We start from the raw sequence: 15,324 nt of genomic DNA, 5'->3' as shown, positions 1-15,324 counted from the left end.
GGACAGCCGTCGCAAAATCCAACTTCTGCCGCGGAGTGCTTATCTCATTGGTTAGAGAAATTGCAAGTTTTCCGGAGGCTAGGGACCGCACCTTACTTATCGCCTCAACAGTCCCCAACTTCCTACCTTGTACCCATCTCGCATTTCGTAAATTCAACGAATCGGCTTGCCTATTCGTTAAATGTTCCCCAAAAAATTGAGAGACCGCGAGAATCAACCAGCGATGAAAGGGTCGCTGAATGCTCTCAAATTTTGGGAACCAGGCTACCCTGTTGTCATCCCAAATTCCACGCTAATACGGCGTAGCTAGATACTCGTAGAAGTCGGGTACACGCCACATCCGCTACGTTAATCTGCTCCCCATCGCGAAGTGGGTCGTGGGGTTGCAGCTAATGACGGTTACGTATCACAGCTCATGATCAAACGTCGCATCAACCTTAGCCCGCCATTAATAACAACTCATAGTTCAAGGGTTGTTTTTGCCATCCCGAACTTACATCACGTTCTTTTTGTCGCAAACGCCATTCATCGACATGGAACATGCGTTAAAAATCCGATAACTCAATTTGCTAATTATCTATTTGCTCGCAATTTTTAACACATGCGTCGATGAGGTACTTTCCCACCAACCTAACACGTTCGTTGAAACTGCAGCCGTAAAGGTCCTGGGATGATCAGTGGATGTCGGGCAAGTAAACATCCTACCTAGGTGGAATAATCCGGTATTCGGCGTGACACGCAAGGTGATTTGACGGCACGTCGTAAGGAACCTCTACCCTGGCAGGCCAGTTAAAATTCATAAGATGTTGGCGCAACATCCCTTCACACACCGCAGTCCCTAGTTTGTACGCAACCCGTGGATTATACAACTGTGTCGGGTATGACACTGTCGAGGATTCTGCCGGGGACTAAAGTCAGTGCTGCGAAGTTGCGGAGGTTTGATTTACGCCATGCGCATACATGTATAACAACGGATCTATGGCAGCTGCTGAGCAAGCTGCTTGCTGGCCCGTACCACTTCCGAAACGGTTATAACAATTTGTCTACAAATAATGCAAGCTTTCTCTGTTAATAACATGAAGGACCTTCAACATTTACTCCGAATAACTTACTGTGTGAAATCTGCGGGTGTAGAGTATCCATTGTAACTTGGATTTTCAGAGCAGAATTTTTTCCAAAGTTATTCAGTTCTGTTATGTTCACAGGGAAACCTGCCATGATGCATGGACACATCTGCGGCTATCTCCGATGTTTGGATGTATCTGCCCCAACAATCACATGAAACGTAGATGCGACAAGATCTTCTCGATAGTAAACCACAACCCGTGCGTCGGTGAGTGTGCTGCAGAGATGATTGCTCATCTCCTTCCAGTCGAGACTGGCCAATTATTGTTGCAGTATTGTTATTACATAAATACAGTTCAATTACTCACTTAATGTCGTCACTTACCAAAATTTTGTATATAACATTCGTTATATCGTACTCTTGGGTGTATTTGCGAGATTTATTTTTTCAAATATTCTTTACCGCCGTCTCTTCACGTTCTAGCTGGGTAGGTCGAGGCTGATGCTAATTGAGTAGCACTTTCGAGCGACTGTCGGTGTTGTGGAACTTATTGTGTATACATACTGAACGAGCTCAGGAACACACACAGAAAGACAAAGACACGCGTTTGCATCATGTTGCAGTAACGCCATCACACCGATAACCGACACAAATCCACCACCACACGTAAAACACAATACGTTATACCATATTACTATGTACCTAAGCCGTTTGAGTCGAATTTTGTCTGTGTATGTTTGTGCAGAGTTGATCTTTTTTTCACAACGATTAGTACTTAACATGATTACCCGCCTATGAAACGTCGGTCAACGGGTAGGAGCTGGGGCGACATCCTCGTCCAGGCTTCATGCGCATAATGGGGGTCAGGAATGAGCCCGTGAATCTTTGACAGCGGATCACGGAGCATCCTAACAGGAGCGAGTCGCAAATCGATATCCTTTGAAGCCAGTCTTCTGGTCCGTCAGTCCTACCCGTATATCCGACGCTAGGTTGTAGACTGGCTCCCAAAAGCGAGCGTGTGTCTACCGCGTAGGTACGTAATCATTACAAAATAACACGCTGTGTCCCGTGCTGACTCCGGTGCTCCACTGAGTTGTCTTAATCACCTTGGCGCTTGCCTCTCCTATGGAGGCAAGAAAAATTCAGGCCCGGCGCGTGGAGCACGAGGGAGAAAGACGGAAGACGTGCGTATGCTTGAGTGATCGCGGCTTGACTGCAGGTTGACATGACCACAGGATCTTTCGATAGTTGACATGACCGCCATTCCGCGTAGCAGCGCCGCGGCGGGGTGTGCGGGTACTACAAATTTGAATTTTGAATCGCGTCTTTGGCCAATTGGCGAAGGCGTGTATCGGCGCTATCTGACCTGTGGACGAATAAACGAACGTCGAGGTCCGCAGAGGACGAGAGCATCATCTGAAATTTCAAAGTGATCAACGCGACGGCCGCGCGCTGCACGTGGCAACACAGCAAGCATGCTCACCGCATGATGAAGCAAGTCCGCATCATTGCATGAATTGACTTTCCTTGATATTTGTTATTGTCACAGTCTTGGAGTTCTATTTTTCCCTTTTTCATTCTAGCATGAGGATTGCTGCACGAACGTACCGTGCGTACATTATACTCTACAGTAGTTACTGTTTCACTGACTTCTTTGTATCTTTTTCCTCAATATCTCTGTCGTCTGCCTGTCTGTCTATCTGTCTCTGTATTTTCCATATTTCTGCATTCGTTTTACTCTACGACCAATGAGAAAGTGTTCCTCCTTGTACGTTTACCCTGCGTTATACAAACGACGTACGGTTTCGCGTTGCAACTGAAATGGCTACGGGGAGTATCTCGCTCTGCTCCCTTGTATCCTTCTTCTTCATAACTTGACGCGGTCTTCGTTTATCTCTCTGTCCTGCTTTCACATCTCGGGCTGAGTCTCTTCCTCAGAATTCTTTCTTTCCCCCCGTTGTTCTTCTCATTAATTTTCCGCTCTCCTTCTCTGTCTCTTGGATAGAGAGGAAGATGAAGAAAGGTAGAGAAAGAGAGGGAGAGAAAATGAGTAGCGAAGAAAAACACGATGAATTGTAAGCCATTTCGTGGGGCATCGCACGTGCGCCGAGTATTCGGATTTCATATGCACATAACCATGGGTATTATACCTATATGCATATACGAAATGGGTGGGCGTGTCTCGAGGAAACTTCGTTGGTGTACTCTCGAACTCCCGCCACCACTGCCATCACCCTTTGACTAAAGAAGCCCCCTCCCTCCGCGACTTTTCTTCTGTGTTTCAGAGTTTCTGCCCTCCGCGACCATTGACTTATCGGGGACCGACTCCGCGCTCTATCCGTTCGACCCCCACCAGGAGAACTTTCAAGAGTTCTGGTTTCCCCCGACCAGTATGTACCCATATTTTCTCTTCCCCGCCACCGCAACCACGCGAACATTCAATGAGATCGAGGCCCGGTACCGCTACCACGAGGTGCCGCCGCCCAAGGCTCCCGAGGTCCCTAAGCAGCGTCACGGGAACCTAGGCCATCACGCGCCTGGTACGATCCTTGACCACTATCAACACCACAACAACCATGGTCTCGATCTCGACCCAGATCCTGGCCCACGCCCCAATCCAGATCCCGAACATCCTCGACGCCGACCCACCTTGGACGAGCACAATTCTGACGACCTAACCTCCACCGGGGGACGAACACCATTCTCTAAGCATGACTACGCTTCGAGCACCGTCACCATCTCTGAGCATCAACAAAAGCACCTTACCAAAGACCGGCATGAGCAGAATCGCAATCGCAATGTCTATCCGCACGAAAACAATCGGCACAGCCTAGCACCGTCATCACCGAACTCCCCTTCAGCTGACTCATCCTCTTCCGCCTCCTCTAATCACTCAAATTCCGAGATACAATTCCGTCATCACAACCCTAACCAGCACCAGCACCATAATCACCGCAATAGTCACGCACCATCACCGGCACCGGCACCGGCACCAGCACCAGCACCGGGTCACCAACACCACCAGCACCACCATCATCATCACGATCACGATCAGCACTACCATGGAAAGAAATTTGCACCCAGACCGACTTATGAGCATCGGAGTGTCGTTGACGAGATGATCGACCTTGACGACAACGAGCTACGGCTCGGCGGCAGACAGCCCATTGACCGGCTATTCGGTCTCAGCGAAGCCTTCGAAGGGTTCGTCGACAAAGGTTCGTAGGTAGGAGGTAGTTAAGCACACTCGCGATTCGAAGCGCGTCCCGCACCAGCACCACTGCACCCACTACCGTCGTCAACAGATTATACCTACCTACATGTGTCAAAACACAAGCCAACTAGCGTCCGTGCTCTTCGATTCTCGTCTCGCTCGCTCGGTCGCTTTACATATCCAACGAGGCGCACATGATGATGAAAAATACAACAACTAAATACACTGTTATAAACTACCCGATCAATGTCCCACCCCAAAGATTACAGATCGTCGCATCACGAAGCTTTTCCTCTCCCCATTGGTAACCGGGTAAACTAACAATAAAAAAAGAGTGACAGTAGTAGTACAATTCGATTGAATAAAACTACCTCGACAGACTCGAAACACTCGGAGAATGCTAGCTTACTCTTCTGTCCATTCGTCGACCCTCCGCATCCATCCTCCAATCATGTACTAAATCGATATTTACAGTGAAGGTCATTTCACATCCCGACAACTCAACGAGCTTTGAGCTAATTGAGTCTCAGCTGGAGAATCCCCTTATCGATGCTGATCATCGCGACCTCCATGCCCTTAAGCAGATACCGATACCAGACGTACCCAGGCGGAAGATTCATCACGGAAAAAATCATTCGAAGAGCGAGCAAAACTCGAAAGGAGGTAAGAGATGGTTGGCTTACAATTGTTCAATGGATTCAAGTTATCGCGGTTTGACTGATTTTAGGCGCTGGAAAAATTTGCGATCAAAATTCCATATTGGTACCAGTTTGTCATCGGGGTAGGTATATAAAGCAATGGGTAATTCTTTAGGGGGTAATCAATTCCCTGATGTCGGACGGTCAAGTTAGCTTTAATCGTCACATTGCTACTTCAGAGGAAGCCCACCACTCGTGCGATTTACCGGTGTCGTTGGCGTTAAACGCTTCTACTGCTGGTCTTTCTAAATTTTTAATCTCGCCCCCAAACCTCAATAAATTCCGAGACACTCGCCCTCTCGTTCTCTCTCTACCTATACTGCTGTATAAGCTTCATTCTTTGCGGTGCGGTGCGATGGGTTGGCCAGAATTCTCGCCCGGCGTTCCGAGGTCTCCATCGTCCGAGACAAAGAGTGACGCGAACAAACTACCATCCCACCAACTCGCAGTTTAACCGCTAAATTTCAGACCCCAAGGCTCGCACGGGGCGGATGGACCTAGGCGAAAAAGGAAGAACGAAAGGGGGATGAGGGTGAAAAAATGGATTTGACTCGATACGGACGAGAAGGGCTTCCCCTAACTTATGGCTACCCACGAATCCCTCGCGATACTGGGCCACGGTTTTATTAAGACAAACGAGCCACCCTTAGCGTAACCACGTGATATCCCGTCCTCAGCCTTCGGACTCCATCAAATCTCATTTCTGATGCTGTGCAGGTAAGCCAGCGGTCGCACTGTTCTCAGGATCTAAGGCGAAAGGTCATCGGGTCGTGCATCGTCCTGCAGCGGCGGTAACCTTGTCTAGCACTTGCCACCAGGCCTACACTTCTTGCAGGTGAGTAGATATCGATGTGTGTAAAACAATTGTTCCTCTGACAAGCATCAAACGAATTTCAATTTCTCGCCATCTGTAGCAATGACCCAGACTGTAAGACGGCGTTGCAGCCAGTCCTGAACAACTGCGACCTCGGAAACTGCGCTAGGAACGCCTGCATGGATGCTCTTCAACAGTTTTATCGAACAGCGAGTGAAGCGCACACCATGGAGATCGCATTTTGTTTGTGCAGGTGAGCACTGAGGAACGTGGTCAATCTTTTATGGGATTGGTGTAAGTTTAAGGTCGAGTTTGAGGAAGTGTAATTTGTTTTCCACGGTTGTTTTCATCCGCTTGCACAACCGAGCGAAACCCACCACGTCAACTCGGGTGTCTAAACTGAATCGGGACAAAGTTTGTATCGAAGAAGGCTTGTGAACTCAAGGGCGTATTCCTCTCCTTCCTTCCCGTGTACGCGGAATGAGGGAAGAAGAGACGTCTTCTTTTAAACGATAAAGCTGTTTAAAACTTTTAAGTGGCTTCACCTCCCTTCACACAAAACAACGCTCAAAGTTTATTTTATGGAGTTATTTGCCGGGCATTCGAGCCCACCGTGAACATAACAGCGTCTAACCGACTAACAATAAGCCATAACCACACCTTATAACGTTAAAGGAAAACCAACAACAAACGGGACGACTGCATCATTGCTCAAGAAAAAATGCACCCCGCATGCGCCCAGCGGGTCGAGGGGGTTGAAATGCCCACTTGTCACAGCCTCGCCGAAGCCTGCAGGGAAGACAAAGCATGCAGGTAAGAAACTGTGCGAGCATGGTCCGGTTCTAATAATTTACTTTGTTAGGCAAGTTCGAGCCGACATTGACCCAGAGTTTGCGTTTAAGGAAGAGGCTCGAGTACTACGAACAGAGTTGTGCGGTCGACAGTGTGACGAAAAAGTGCGCCGGGGTAACGAAAGAGTGCCGTCGAGCAATGATCGGGATCCTAGGCACGGACCTGCGTTCAAACTGTGCTTGCAAAGGGACAGACCTAGCACAAGTCTCCGACTGCCTCGGCTGGCAGCGACTGCTCTGGGTTAATCCGTGCGTGGGTAAGTTTAACCCCTGATAACTTACCCGTGTGCCTAACTGTGATCCCCAGCTTTAGGCGCAAACACAGATGACAAATTTCCTTGACGAGAGCAGAGCCCTCAAGGTATGATTGCGATTGTATTCGGGATTCAGGAAGGATTTATCGCGTCAATCCACGAGTCTGTAAGCTTCGAGAATTATAAATGTCACGTTGTATTGATCCCGACAATACGTTTCCGATGGTGTGATCCCAAATTATCTAATCAAGTATATTATTCACCTATATACCCGAGGATCTTCCGAAGCATTATTACTTTGTTAGGCTTTCGTTTTTGACTTGGGGACTGAAATCCCTAGATTAACGGCACTGTTGTACGTTTTCAACGATGGAGTTTGCGCCAGGTTTCTTCCACTGCTGGCTAGCGTTAGAGCTTGTGGTGAAATCGAAATGTTTCTACTACACTTGTACGTATTGAGGATTTGCCCAAACGTATCGATTGGTCAAGTGTGATGTCAAAAGAGCCATTCCGCAGTTGCTTGAAATAGAGCTGCTATGTAGAGAATTTGTCAATTTCACCTGATTTATGATTCACCTGATTATGATTAATGCCCATGCTTCGTCGAATGATGATTGATTCAAGTGGTGGACAAAGGACCACCTATTATCCGCAATTGTGTCAGCTCTCGCGGCTCAAGTATAAACGCGATTAGCGATTCGTCGCGAAATATAAACAGTAAAACCGAAATTTGCGAAGATCTTCTAACAAGTTTGATCAATTCCTCATTGACTGGCTACAGAGGCGAGCTGTTTAATTAGGACTATCTTCGGTGCGGCCTTCACTTAAGTTAAAGTAGATACCAAAGGTACAATTCCTGACAAACGACAACCGCTATTTATACTCTCCTGGGTCGATACACGTCCTGAATGTATACTACAAAGGTTGTCTCGCCTATCCGCAAGATCCAATCACGTTAAAGGACTGAAGCTAGCTTCGGAAACTTGGGGAGAAAATTAATACTGCTCTTCAAAATATAGTTTTTGATCAATAAAATCGAATGTTAGTCGATGCTATGATTACGCTATTCATCCGTTCGCCACCTCTTTGAATTATTGTAGTGTGCTTACATCAATTTACCGGTTCGATTCCCACTCATAGGGGGAGTATAACATATCCGCAGTAGTGTTGCCCTGCTGTGGCACAATGCACACAGCCCTTCAATCATTACACTAGATGCGGCCACGCAAGCTTGGATGAAATGCAATCATTATGGCCGATTCGATTGATTCTCGTTCATTAATTCAATTCACAAATAGATTATTGCGAGCAAGGAAGATATGCATTTATTCCGGATGACATTAGAGTGGCCACTCTCAATCTGCCAACCATATTACTGCGTTCCTAATATGATTGTGCGTAACTCGACAGAATATAAATGAATATCGATGGCAATAAAACCGAAGCGATAAGTTGGCCCGTGTAATAGCAGTAAGAATTTATTGAGGTGGCTTATCTTCTCAAGCGTTTACAATAAGAAGCGAGTTAGAACGACTCTGTAAATTAGTTCGGTCAAGTTGACGAGTTCTTACATTGCAAGTGCAAAGGGTCTTGGATTAATTCGGTGACGTTTCGCTGCGTAGTTGAGTCGCAGAAGGACTTTCACGCGCGAAGAAAAGCCCATCGTCAACGTACAACAACGGTTCTAACCCTAACAACGGAAGTGGAGGAAAATTCAAGTGATCTGGCTGAGTCGCACTCGGTCGAGCCGATTTCGAAGGTCACACAGGTTGCCGATTCCTGGGACTCAACCACCACTGTCTCGACGACGTCGACTACCACCACCACTACAACCACCACTACTACCGTGCCCCCGAGTAAGTCCCAAAGCTCTTACCAGTGACTTGTAAGTTCTGCGGTTGTGCGGGCTGAACGTAATGCGATTGAGCCCGGTCCCTTTGTTCCAGGATTCTGCATCGTGCAAAGGCCCAGACAGACGCATCAGTACATCAGGGAAGGCCGAGGGAAGAGGGTGAGTAGATGATGAACCGTGAAATGGTTATGTACAAACCTCGGGTGTTCTAGGAATAGAGAAATAAAATCGCTTGAGATAAACGACAGAGTTAAGTTTCGAGTTCTACCCCACAGCTCTACAGAGAGGACGAACCCGAGTGTTCGGAACTTTGCCAGTGCAGCGAGGGCGAGGTGCTTATCTGCAACACCATCTGCGTCGAGTCTTCACCCTGTAAAACCGACTTTGCATTCTACAACCACGCTGCTCCCGCTTACCAGGCGTACCGCGGTCGCTGTCTCTGTTACAGTGGACGCTTCATCTGCATGCGGCCATTCCCAGGTCAGTTATAGACCCCGATGATTCACTATTCTAAATGCATTTTTTCTCTAACGTCATTCTTCATCGCACTGCAGACGCGTACAGCATCCCCCACGGCATCTTCATGTTTCTCGGGTATAGCGAAGCTGATGAAAATCTGCTCAAGCAACACAGCAATCTCACAATTCTCGACGCTGTTTCATCGCTGGACAGCTTCGTGCGACAAGAAATTGACAACCAGGTGCAGTTTTGAATACATTAAACAATTCCACAAATTTTCGAACGTCTTAAAAATACCGGAATCCACCCACTCCGTATACACATTATGTCATTATCTGAACCCAGTTTACCTCATTACAGACTGTCTGCACACTGCTTCTGTACAACGTGACTAAAGAAAATGTCATCGCCATTGCTCAAATAAAGTCGGACACAACTCTTACGGGTAACACGAGTCACCAGTCTCGAAGTCAGGCCGAGCTTCAAACCCAGGTACAAACATTGCAGCAGTTGAAGCGGGTAAAGGTGAGTAAACAAACCTTTAATACTTGCCAATGGGATCTGAAGGTAAGCTTTGTTCTTCAAGATCCATTGGTAAATAAATTTCCAATTTGATACGAAACACGCTGTTGAACACTCTGCGTCTTCTTTTTTCCCCTTAGGATGAGTGCGCAGAAATGCTTCGCGATTTGAGCGAAAAGATCAACAACAAACATCACGAGGTCTACACGCATCCGCTTTTGTCAATATTCAAAATGGCGGAAGTCGAAGTCAGGCTTCCACAAACAAACAGAGGCAGTCCGTCGCGATTCGTGAAAGATCCGCTTCAGCGGTTACTCTTGACGTTGCTACTCGTCACAACGAGTTACCTCGTGACTAGAAGACCCGGCATCTGTATTCCAACTGTAACGCCATCAGCGTTCGTCAAAACGATGCGCCAAGGCTCGTGACAGAGCATAACTCGCGATATTGTAGAATTATCACCACAACAGAGACTCACGTAGTGAGGAAGGGTGTATAATAGCGTTGAGCCGGGTAGGAACAAGATTCGCTTCATTCTTCGGTTGTGTACGCTACGGTTTCGTCGTTCTGTATACACATCGCGTGCGCTAATCGCAAACCATAACAACTGCGGAATCTTGGCGAGACTGTAGTATTGTTTGCTTGTTATTTTCTTTCAAGAAATTTATATAGTAAATACATTTTGGTCGAATAAAATTCGACGCTAATCAGTGATAGTCGTAATAAGACTCTGTCTGATAAAGTCTCACCCATGATGAACGTAGAGAACGATGGAAAACAGCAGCGTTACAAGTACACACATATATATATATATATAATATTTATATACATATTTGTGTGTATATATATATTATATACTACATATATTAAGTATGTCTAAAGAAATAAGTCCTCGCTCATACTTAAAATTATTATCATATACCAATTAAGAACTTATTATTATAGTTATGTGGGGTTGAAGAGATGATTGAAGCCTGAGCGAAAAGGAAAGCTTGCCTCCTCCAAGACACACCATATTGGGTTCCAGTGAATTATTCACACCTTGCGCGTTATTTTAGCACAAATTTAATCTGGGTCGATTTATTTTTTTACGTTTACCCATACTTCAAATGTATAGTTATATATATATATATTGTACATCGAGTGAAAAAGTCCGCGAGATTGCCGAAAGAAAGATAGTCATGAAAACCCTGTCGGTACAGAGGAGGGAGGTAGAGTGTCAAAAAAAAGAGGGCAAACAAAAACTCCCGCCTCTTTCAATGCTCTCTTCGACCCCGTTAAGCTCTTTACAATTAGCTCTATACACGGTTGAACAAATTTCGCGAGATCCTTGCTGCGGTTCAAGATTTTCAAGCTTTCAACCATGGGGTCGGACTGACTATAAAAATATGTGACGGAACGGGAAAACATCGAGTATTCCATGCGAATTTCACTACCTATTGAATATTGGTAGATCGAAAACAAAAAACAAGAGAGAGACAAACAACTATACATACCAACCAATCCATCGAGCACAAATAGGAATAGGGCTACTTTATATTTTAGGTTAGACTAAGCTCAAAATCGTCACTAAAGCTTCTCAGTTATCATTTTTAACGTTGTTTCAAACTTTTACAAATTGTTTTAAAGAGCCTCGTGACGCCGGCGCTGGCGCCATTTAGAGGTGACAAGAGATTAGAAATTTAGTGTGCGATTGTAAGTTATCGTACTGAAAATATGGTAAAGCATTGATGACTAATTCTCTACTTTCGAGTACGGTTGTCGCTCTAAACGATCTCAAGAAATAGATTCGAGTACTCAATTTCCGACTGCATTGCACTCACGTGCCTATGTAAATAAAATTTGAAAAAAAAAATTGAGAATTAGTTATTGATATCCCAGGAATTGGCAAACCTTCCACGGTCAACGTGAATCAGTTCAAGAATTACATTGTGAGAAAAATGTCACTTGCCAGGATGCTAGCAACTGTTATAGTATTTGACGTTAAAGTCGGTCTGGTCTTGAATTCACTCGTGCAAATTGTTATTCCGACCTGCTGCTATCGCCTGTAATATGTAAGCCTCCAAAGTTCCCCACTCAAAAACGCGGTAGACAATGTAGACAAAAACAATAACTAAAATAGAATTCTATACATATACATGTAGGTATATTGAAAAATTGAACAAAAATATATATGTATATATATGGTATAGACATGAGTAATAAATAGATACCCGTATAGAAATAGATGTGTACATATATATTGCATTGTAATTAAGAGGAGAGAATTAATCATTGGAAGTCGAATTGGGCAGTTGCGGAAATTTATTTTCGTTCGTAAACTCGTTTCGTATATAAATGTTATATAGTATTCGGGGCGTTACGTAATATTGAATACAATTACTTATTATACCTAGGAAATACGAATGTTTCTACTATTCATTTGACTTTCAATGGATTAAATGATATACATACATACATATATTACATGTATAGTACGTAATGTGAAAAAGGCTATACAGTACTGTAAAAAAGTACCACAAATAATATATTGTTTGTATATGGGAAAAAGAATTCTATTTAAACAATACTTGTAATAGAATAAAAATTGTTAATCTATAATAACTTAATTATAATATATCTACTTATTATATTTATAGCCGAACGAACTGAAAACGAGATGGTGGAACACCTCGCACGCCCTTGATCGTCGATACTTGAACTGATGCCTGACCTAAAACTATAATTCAAGTATCGAAGATCCATCGAGAGCTTATAAAATAACGATCGATAATTATGTGGCATAATAAGTGCGTGCGAAGCGCGGCCAAGATTCCGCACAACAAAGCAATAATGTATAGAGAGAAAAATGAGAGCGAGGGAGAAAAATATAGAAAAGAGCGAAAACGAGATATCTGAGAGCGTGAGAGTGAGAGGGGAAAATTTTTACTGAAAAGAGATGACAAAGAAAAAAAAGAAAGGTTGATTTAAGATTTAAGTTTATCTTGTACTAAATCACGTACCTAACGTTATAAGTTTAAGGCAATTCCATTCTACGTATAACAATGCCAGACGCGGAAATCATTAGATTGTGTCTCCACTGCGGTATAAGTGATCGTGTAACGAAATCGAAATGGACCCGCAATTCCATATTACTATAGATATCGTCGAGTTTCATAAATATCAGATTTGAGATTTGAATTAAATTCGCCTGTACCGGTATTTGGCGAGACTTCATTATGCAAGTTATTTATTGCTCGGTTTTTGAAGTACGTACCTATACCGTTATAACTTTCCACCACGTCGCGGCTAAGGGCAACCTAATAGCTGTTTAAGCATTAAGGCTTATTTGTTCGTCCCACGAAGTCGCAATAAAGTACGATAAAGTTGGTTTCAATAAAGCTAAGAGCCGCAGGGCCCAATTTTGCTCCTTTCAAACGTTGAACTATAGTTCATTTCCGAATGTTTACCAGTTTGCAGATAGATTCCTTACGTATTTTTTATTTCTCAACTCCTCATTGTAGTGAGTAAAAAATTTATCAAACCTCGTTATGAGATTTTATTTCAAAACTTGTATAATTTCATGAAGCCGGGATACCTACCCCCGGTATCTCTTAAATCAGTTGATACACAAGGGGCGCCGGAGACAAATTAAAAATGAGCGTTAATTTCCCCCGCGCTGTTTGAACATATCAAGACCCGGCGTGACCGGGTCAGCCAATATTTTTATTACCAAATACTATACTTGTTCGCCGGTTGAGAGAATGTACCCGCGTACGTCCGTATAACTGCAGGTCAAAAAGGTAACTCGAAAAGAGTTACGAGAAACGGGCCGTAGACAAGCGACGTATTGCGACACGGCAACCGGCAAGGGTCAAAAATCGATCGTTTTCGGTACTCTACGGTGCCTCACGTATACTTCCATATTGAAATACAAATATAAGTATGTACGTGTATATTATACATAAACATATATACATGTATTATGTAAGAGGTTATATTGTACATAAAAAATACATGTATACCCTAATGTACATAGATTAAGACACTTACCGATCGAGGCTGCAATTAAATCCATGGAATTTGTTTTATTGGCCGTCGGTCACTCTATTTTATCAGCACATGATACACTTGCCCATATGGTCAGATCGATTTCATGAAATCTACATTGTCGACCGTCGCTTCGGCGATTCGATTAATGATAAAATAATATACGCGGTGAACCGAATAGATTTTTTTTCTCCGTCACTCGGACCAATTCTTCATTCAAATATGAAGCAGGTAGGGTAAAAAAAAAAATTACCTGAATAATGAAAGGGAAAATGTACCAATATCCCAACCAATGTATATTCGACTCTAGCAAGTCTGCTGATTGACTGTGAATGCGTTATCGTTCTTCTCGCGATGTTTCACATGCGGCAACACACACGTGCGCACGTTACCTCACCTGGAATAAATGCGAGAAACTGACATACGCCACGGATGTGTCGGTGCTGCGTACCAGGGTGAAAATGTTATACGACACCATTTCCTCCCTCGAATTGCGTTTGCGTGGTTCGTTCAATACTTAATAAGCGCTATTCCGACCGGGCTAACACGATACAACACACAACGTGCGCACGTGCATGCGTGCATGCGTGACATATCTATAGCTAGTGGGTACTCAAAGTCGAGCGCAACGTAAAGTAAACTTTGCGCAAATTATGCAAACAAATGATTTTGGTACACGTGTACGCGAAACGCGACGACCGTAAACAACGATAACGTTACACAATGCATACGTCAACGAAATAATCTATGCCCAACTTTGATGAAACAGAAACGGAATACGTATACCATGGCGTGTACTACATATTGCAATAATTGAACATATTATAAAAAGTCTGTACGAAAAAATTAAGATAAAGAAAAGGGAAACGAAACCTGTTGTCTAGGAATAAGCTGTCATGTACATTGTGCACTATACATTAGGTTGTAAGTATTATAAATTGAATACAATGCGAAAGTTGTAGCGCGTTGTTTAATAAAGAAATAATGTCTACGAACTATGTGTAGATAAGCAATACTTCAGTCGACGTTTTCCTAAGTAACTCTTCAACAAATCTTTGTACTTTTGTTGTTTCCGTCTGCTAAACTTGAACGCGAGGTGTGAATTTAGCGCAACCCATATGCATATGTCATAATTGAAAATTATCGTCAAAAAGAGAAAAAGTCGAGCTTGAATCGGCGAACTCAAATCGTGAACGTGATGTGACTTGGGCGAGGGCGAATCACCGGCATGGAAGAGCTACAAACGATGAGAATCGAGTGCAGCAGCAACTTTGGCAGGCAAGTTGCTGGTGTAAACAGGCGGGGTATAAGGTATATCTGGCACAACGCGATCAATAGCGAATCACCGTTTTATTAATAACGTTAAAAGTGACGAGGGTCTTCTCAGCTGACAAAAATTCTGAAATAAAGGGAACCCCAGATACGGAGTAACAGGGATCAGAATAAAAGTAAAAATCGAACTGCATCAGCGATCTGCAAAGACGAGTATCGCACTGAAACTATGCCATCCCCACTGAAATTTCATCACTGCTCTAGTTTTAGCGATTTTCTGTCTTATACCCTTA

General features: G+C 44.1%; 1 protein-coding gene across 4 annotated transcripts in view; it reads left to right on the top strand.

Moving 5' to 3' along the window:
- LOC124304935 (uncharacterized) overlaps positions 1 to 14,757 on the top strand; it is a 63,365-nt gene extending 48,608 nt beyond the window's left edge. The window contains exons 5-18 of one of the 4 annotated variants that reach the window (XR_006908293.1): positions 1,206 to 1,333; positions 3,352 to 4,284; positions 4,755 to 4,943; positions 5,696 to 5,813; positions 5,893 to 6,045; positions 6,468 to 6,605; positions 6,695 to 6,900; positions 8,520 to 8,753; positions 8,844 to 8,908; positions 9,025 to 9,229; positions 9,304 to 9,449; positions 9,569 to 9,733; positions 9,871 to 10,243; positions 12,370 to 14,757. Coding sequence is in view for 3 of the 4 variants with exons in the window: in XM_046763739.1 (XP_046619695.1) it covers positions 1,206 to 1,333; positions 3,352 to 4,284; positions 4,755 to 4,943; positions 5,696 to 5,813; positions 5,893 to 6,045; positions 6,468 to 6,605; positions 6,695 to 6,900; positions 8,520 to 8,753; positions 8,844 to 8,908; positions 9,025 to 9,229; positions 9,304 to 9,449; positions 9,569 to 9,733; positions 9,871 to 10,158 (2,968 nt within the window). In the remaining variant the exon portion in view is untranslated. Of the gene's footprint in view, positions 1 to 1,205; positions 1,334 to 3,351; positions 4,285 to 4,754; positions 4,944 to 5,695; positions 5,814 to 5,892; positions 6,046 to 6,467; positions 6,606 to 6,694; positions 6,901 to 8,519; positions 8,754 to 8,843; positions 8,909 to 9,024; positions 9,230 to 9,303; positions 9,450 to 9,568; positions 9,734 to 9,870 lie in introns of all 4 variants that reach the window. The other 3 variants (XM_046763740.1, XM_046763739.1, XM_046763742.1) reach the window with 3 other exon arrangements.
- The last annotated feature ends 567 nt before the right edge of the window (positions 14,758 to 15,324 follow it).

The sequence above is a fragment of the Neodiprion virginianus genome, chromosome 5, assembly GCF_021901495.1.
Source record: "Neodiprion virginianus isolate iyNeoVirg1 chromosome 5, iyNeoVirg1.1, whole genome shotgun sequence".
NCBI lineage: Eukaryota > Metazoa > Arthropoda > Insecta > Hymenoptera > Diprionidae > Neodiprion > Neodiprion virginianus.
This window is presented reverse-complemented; position numbering and strand designations above follow the sequence as displayed.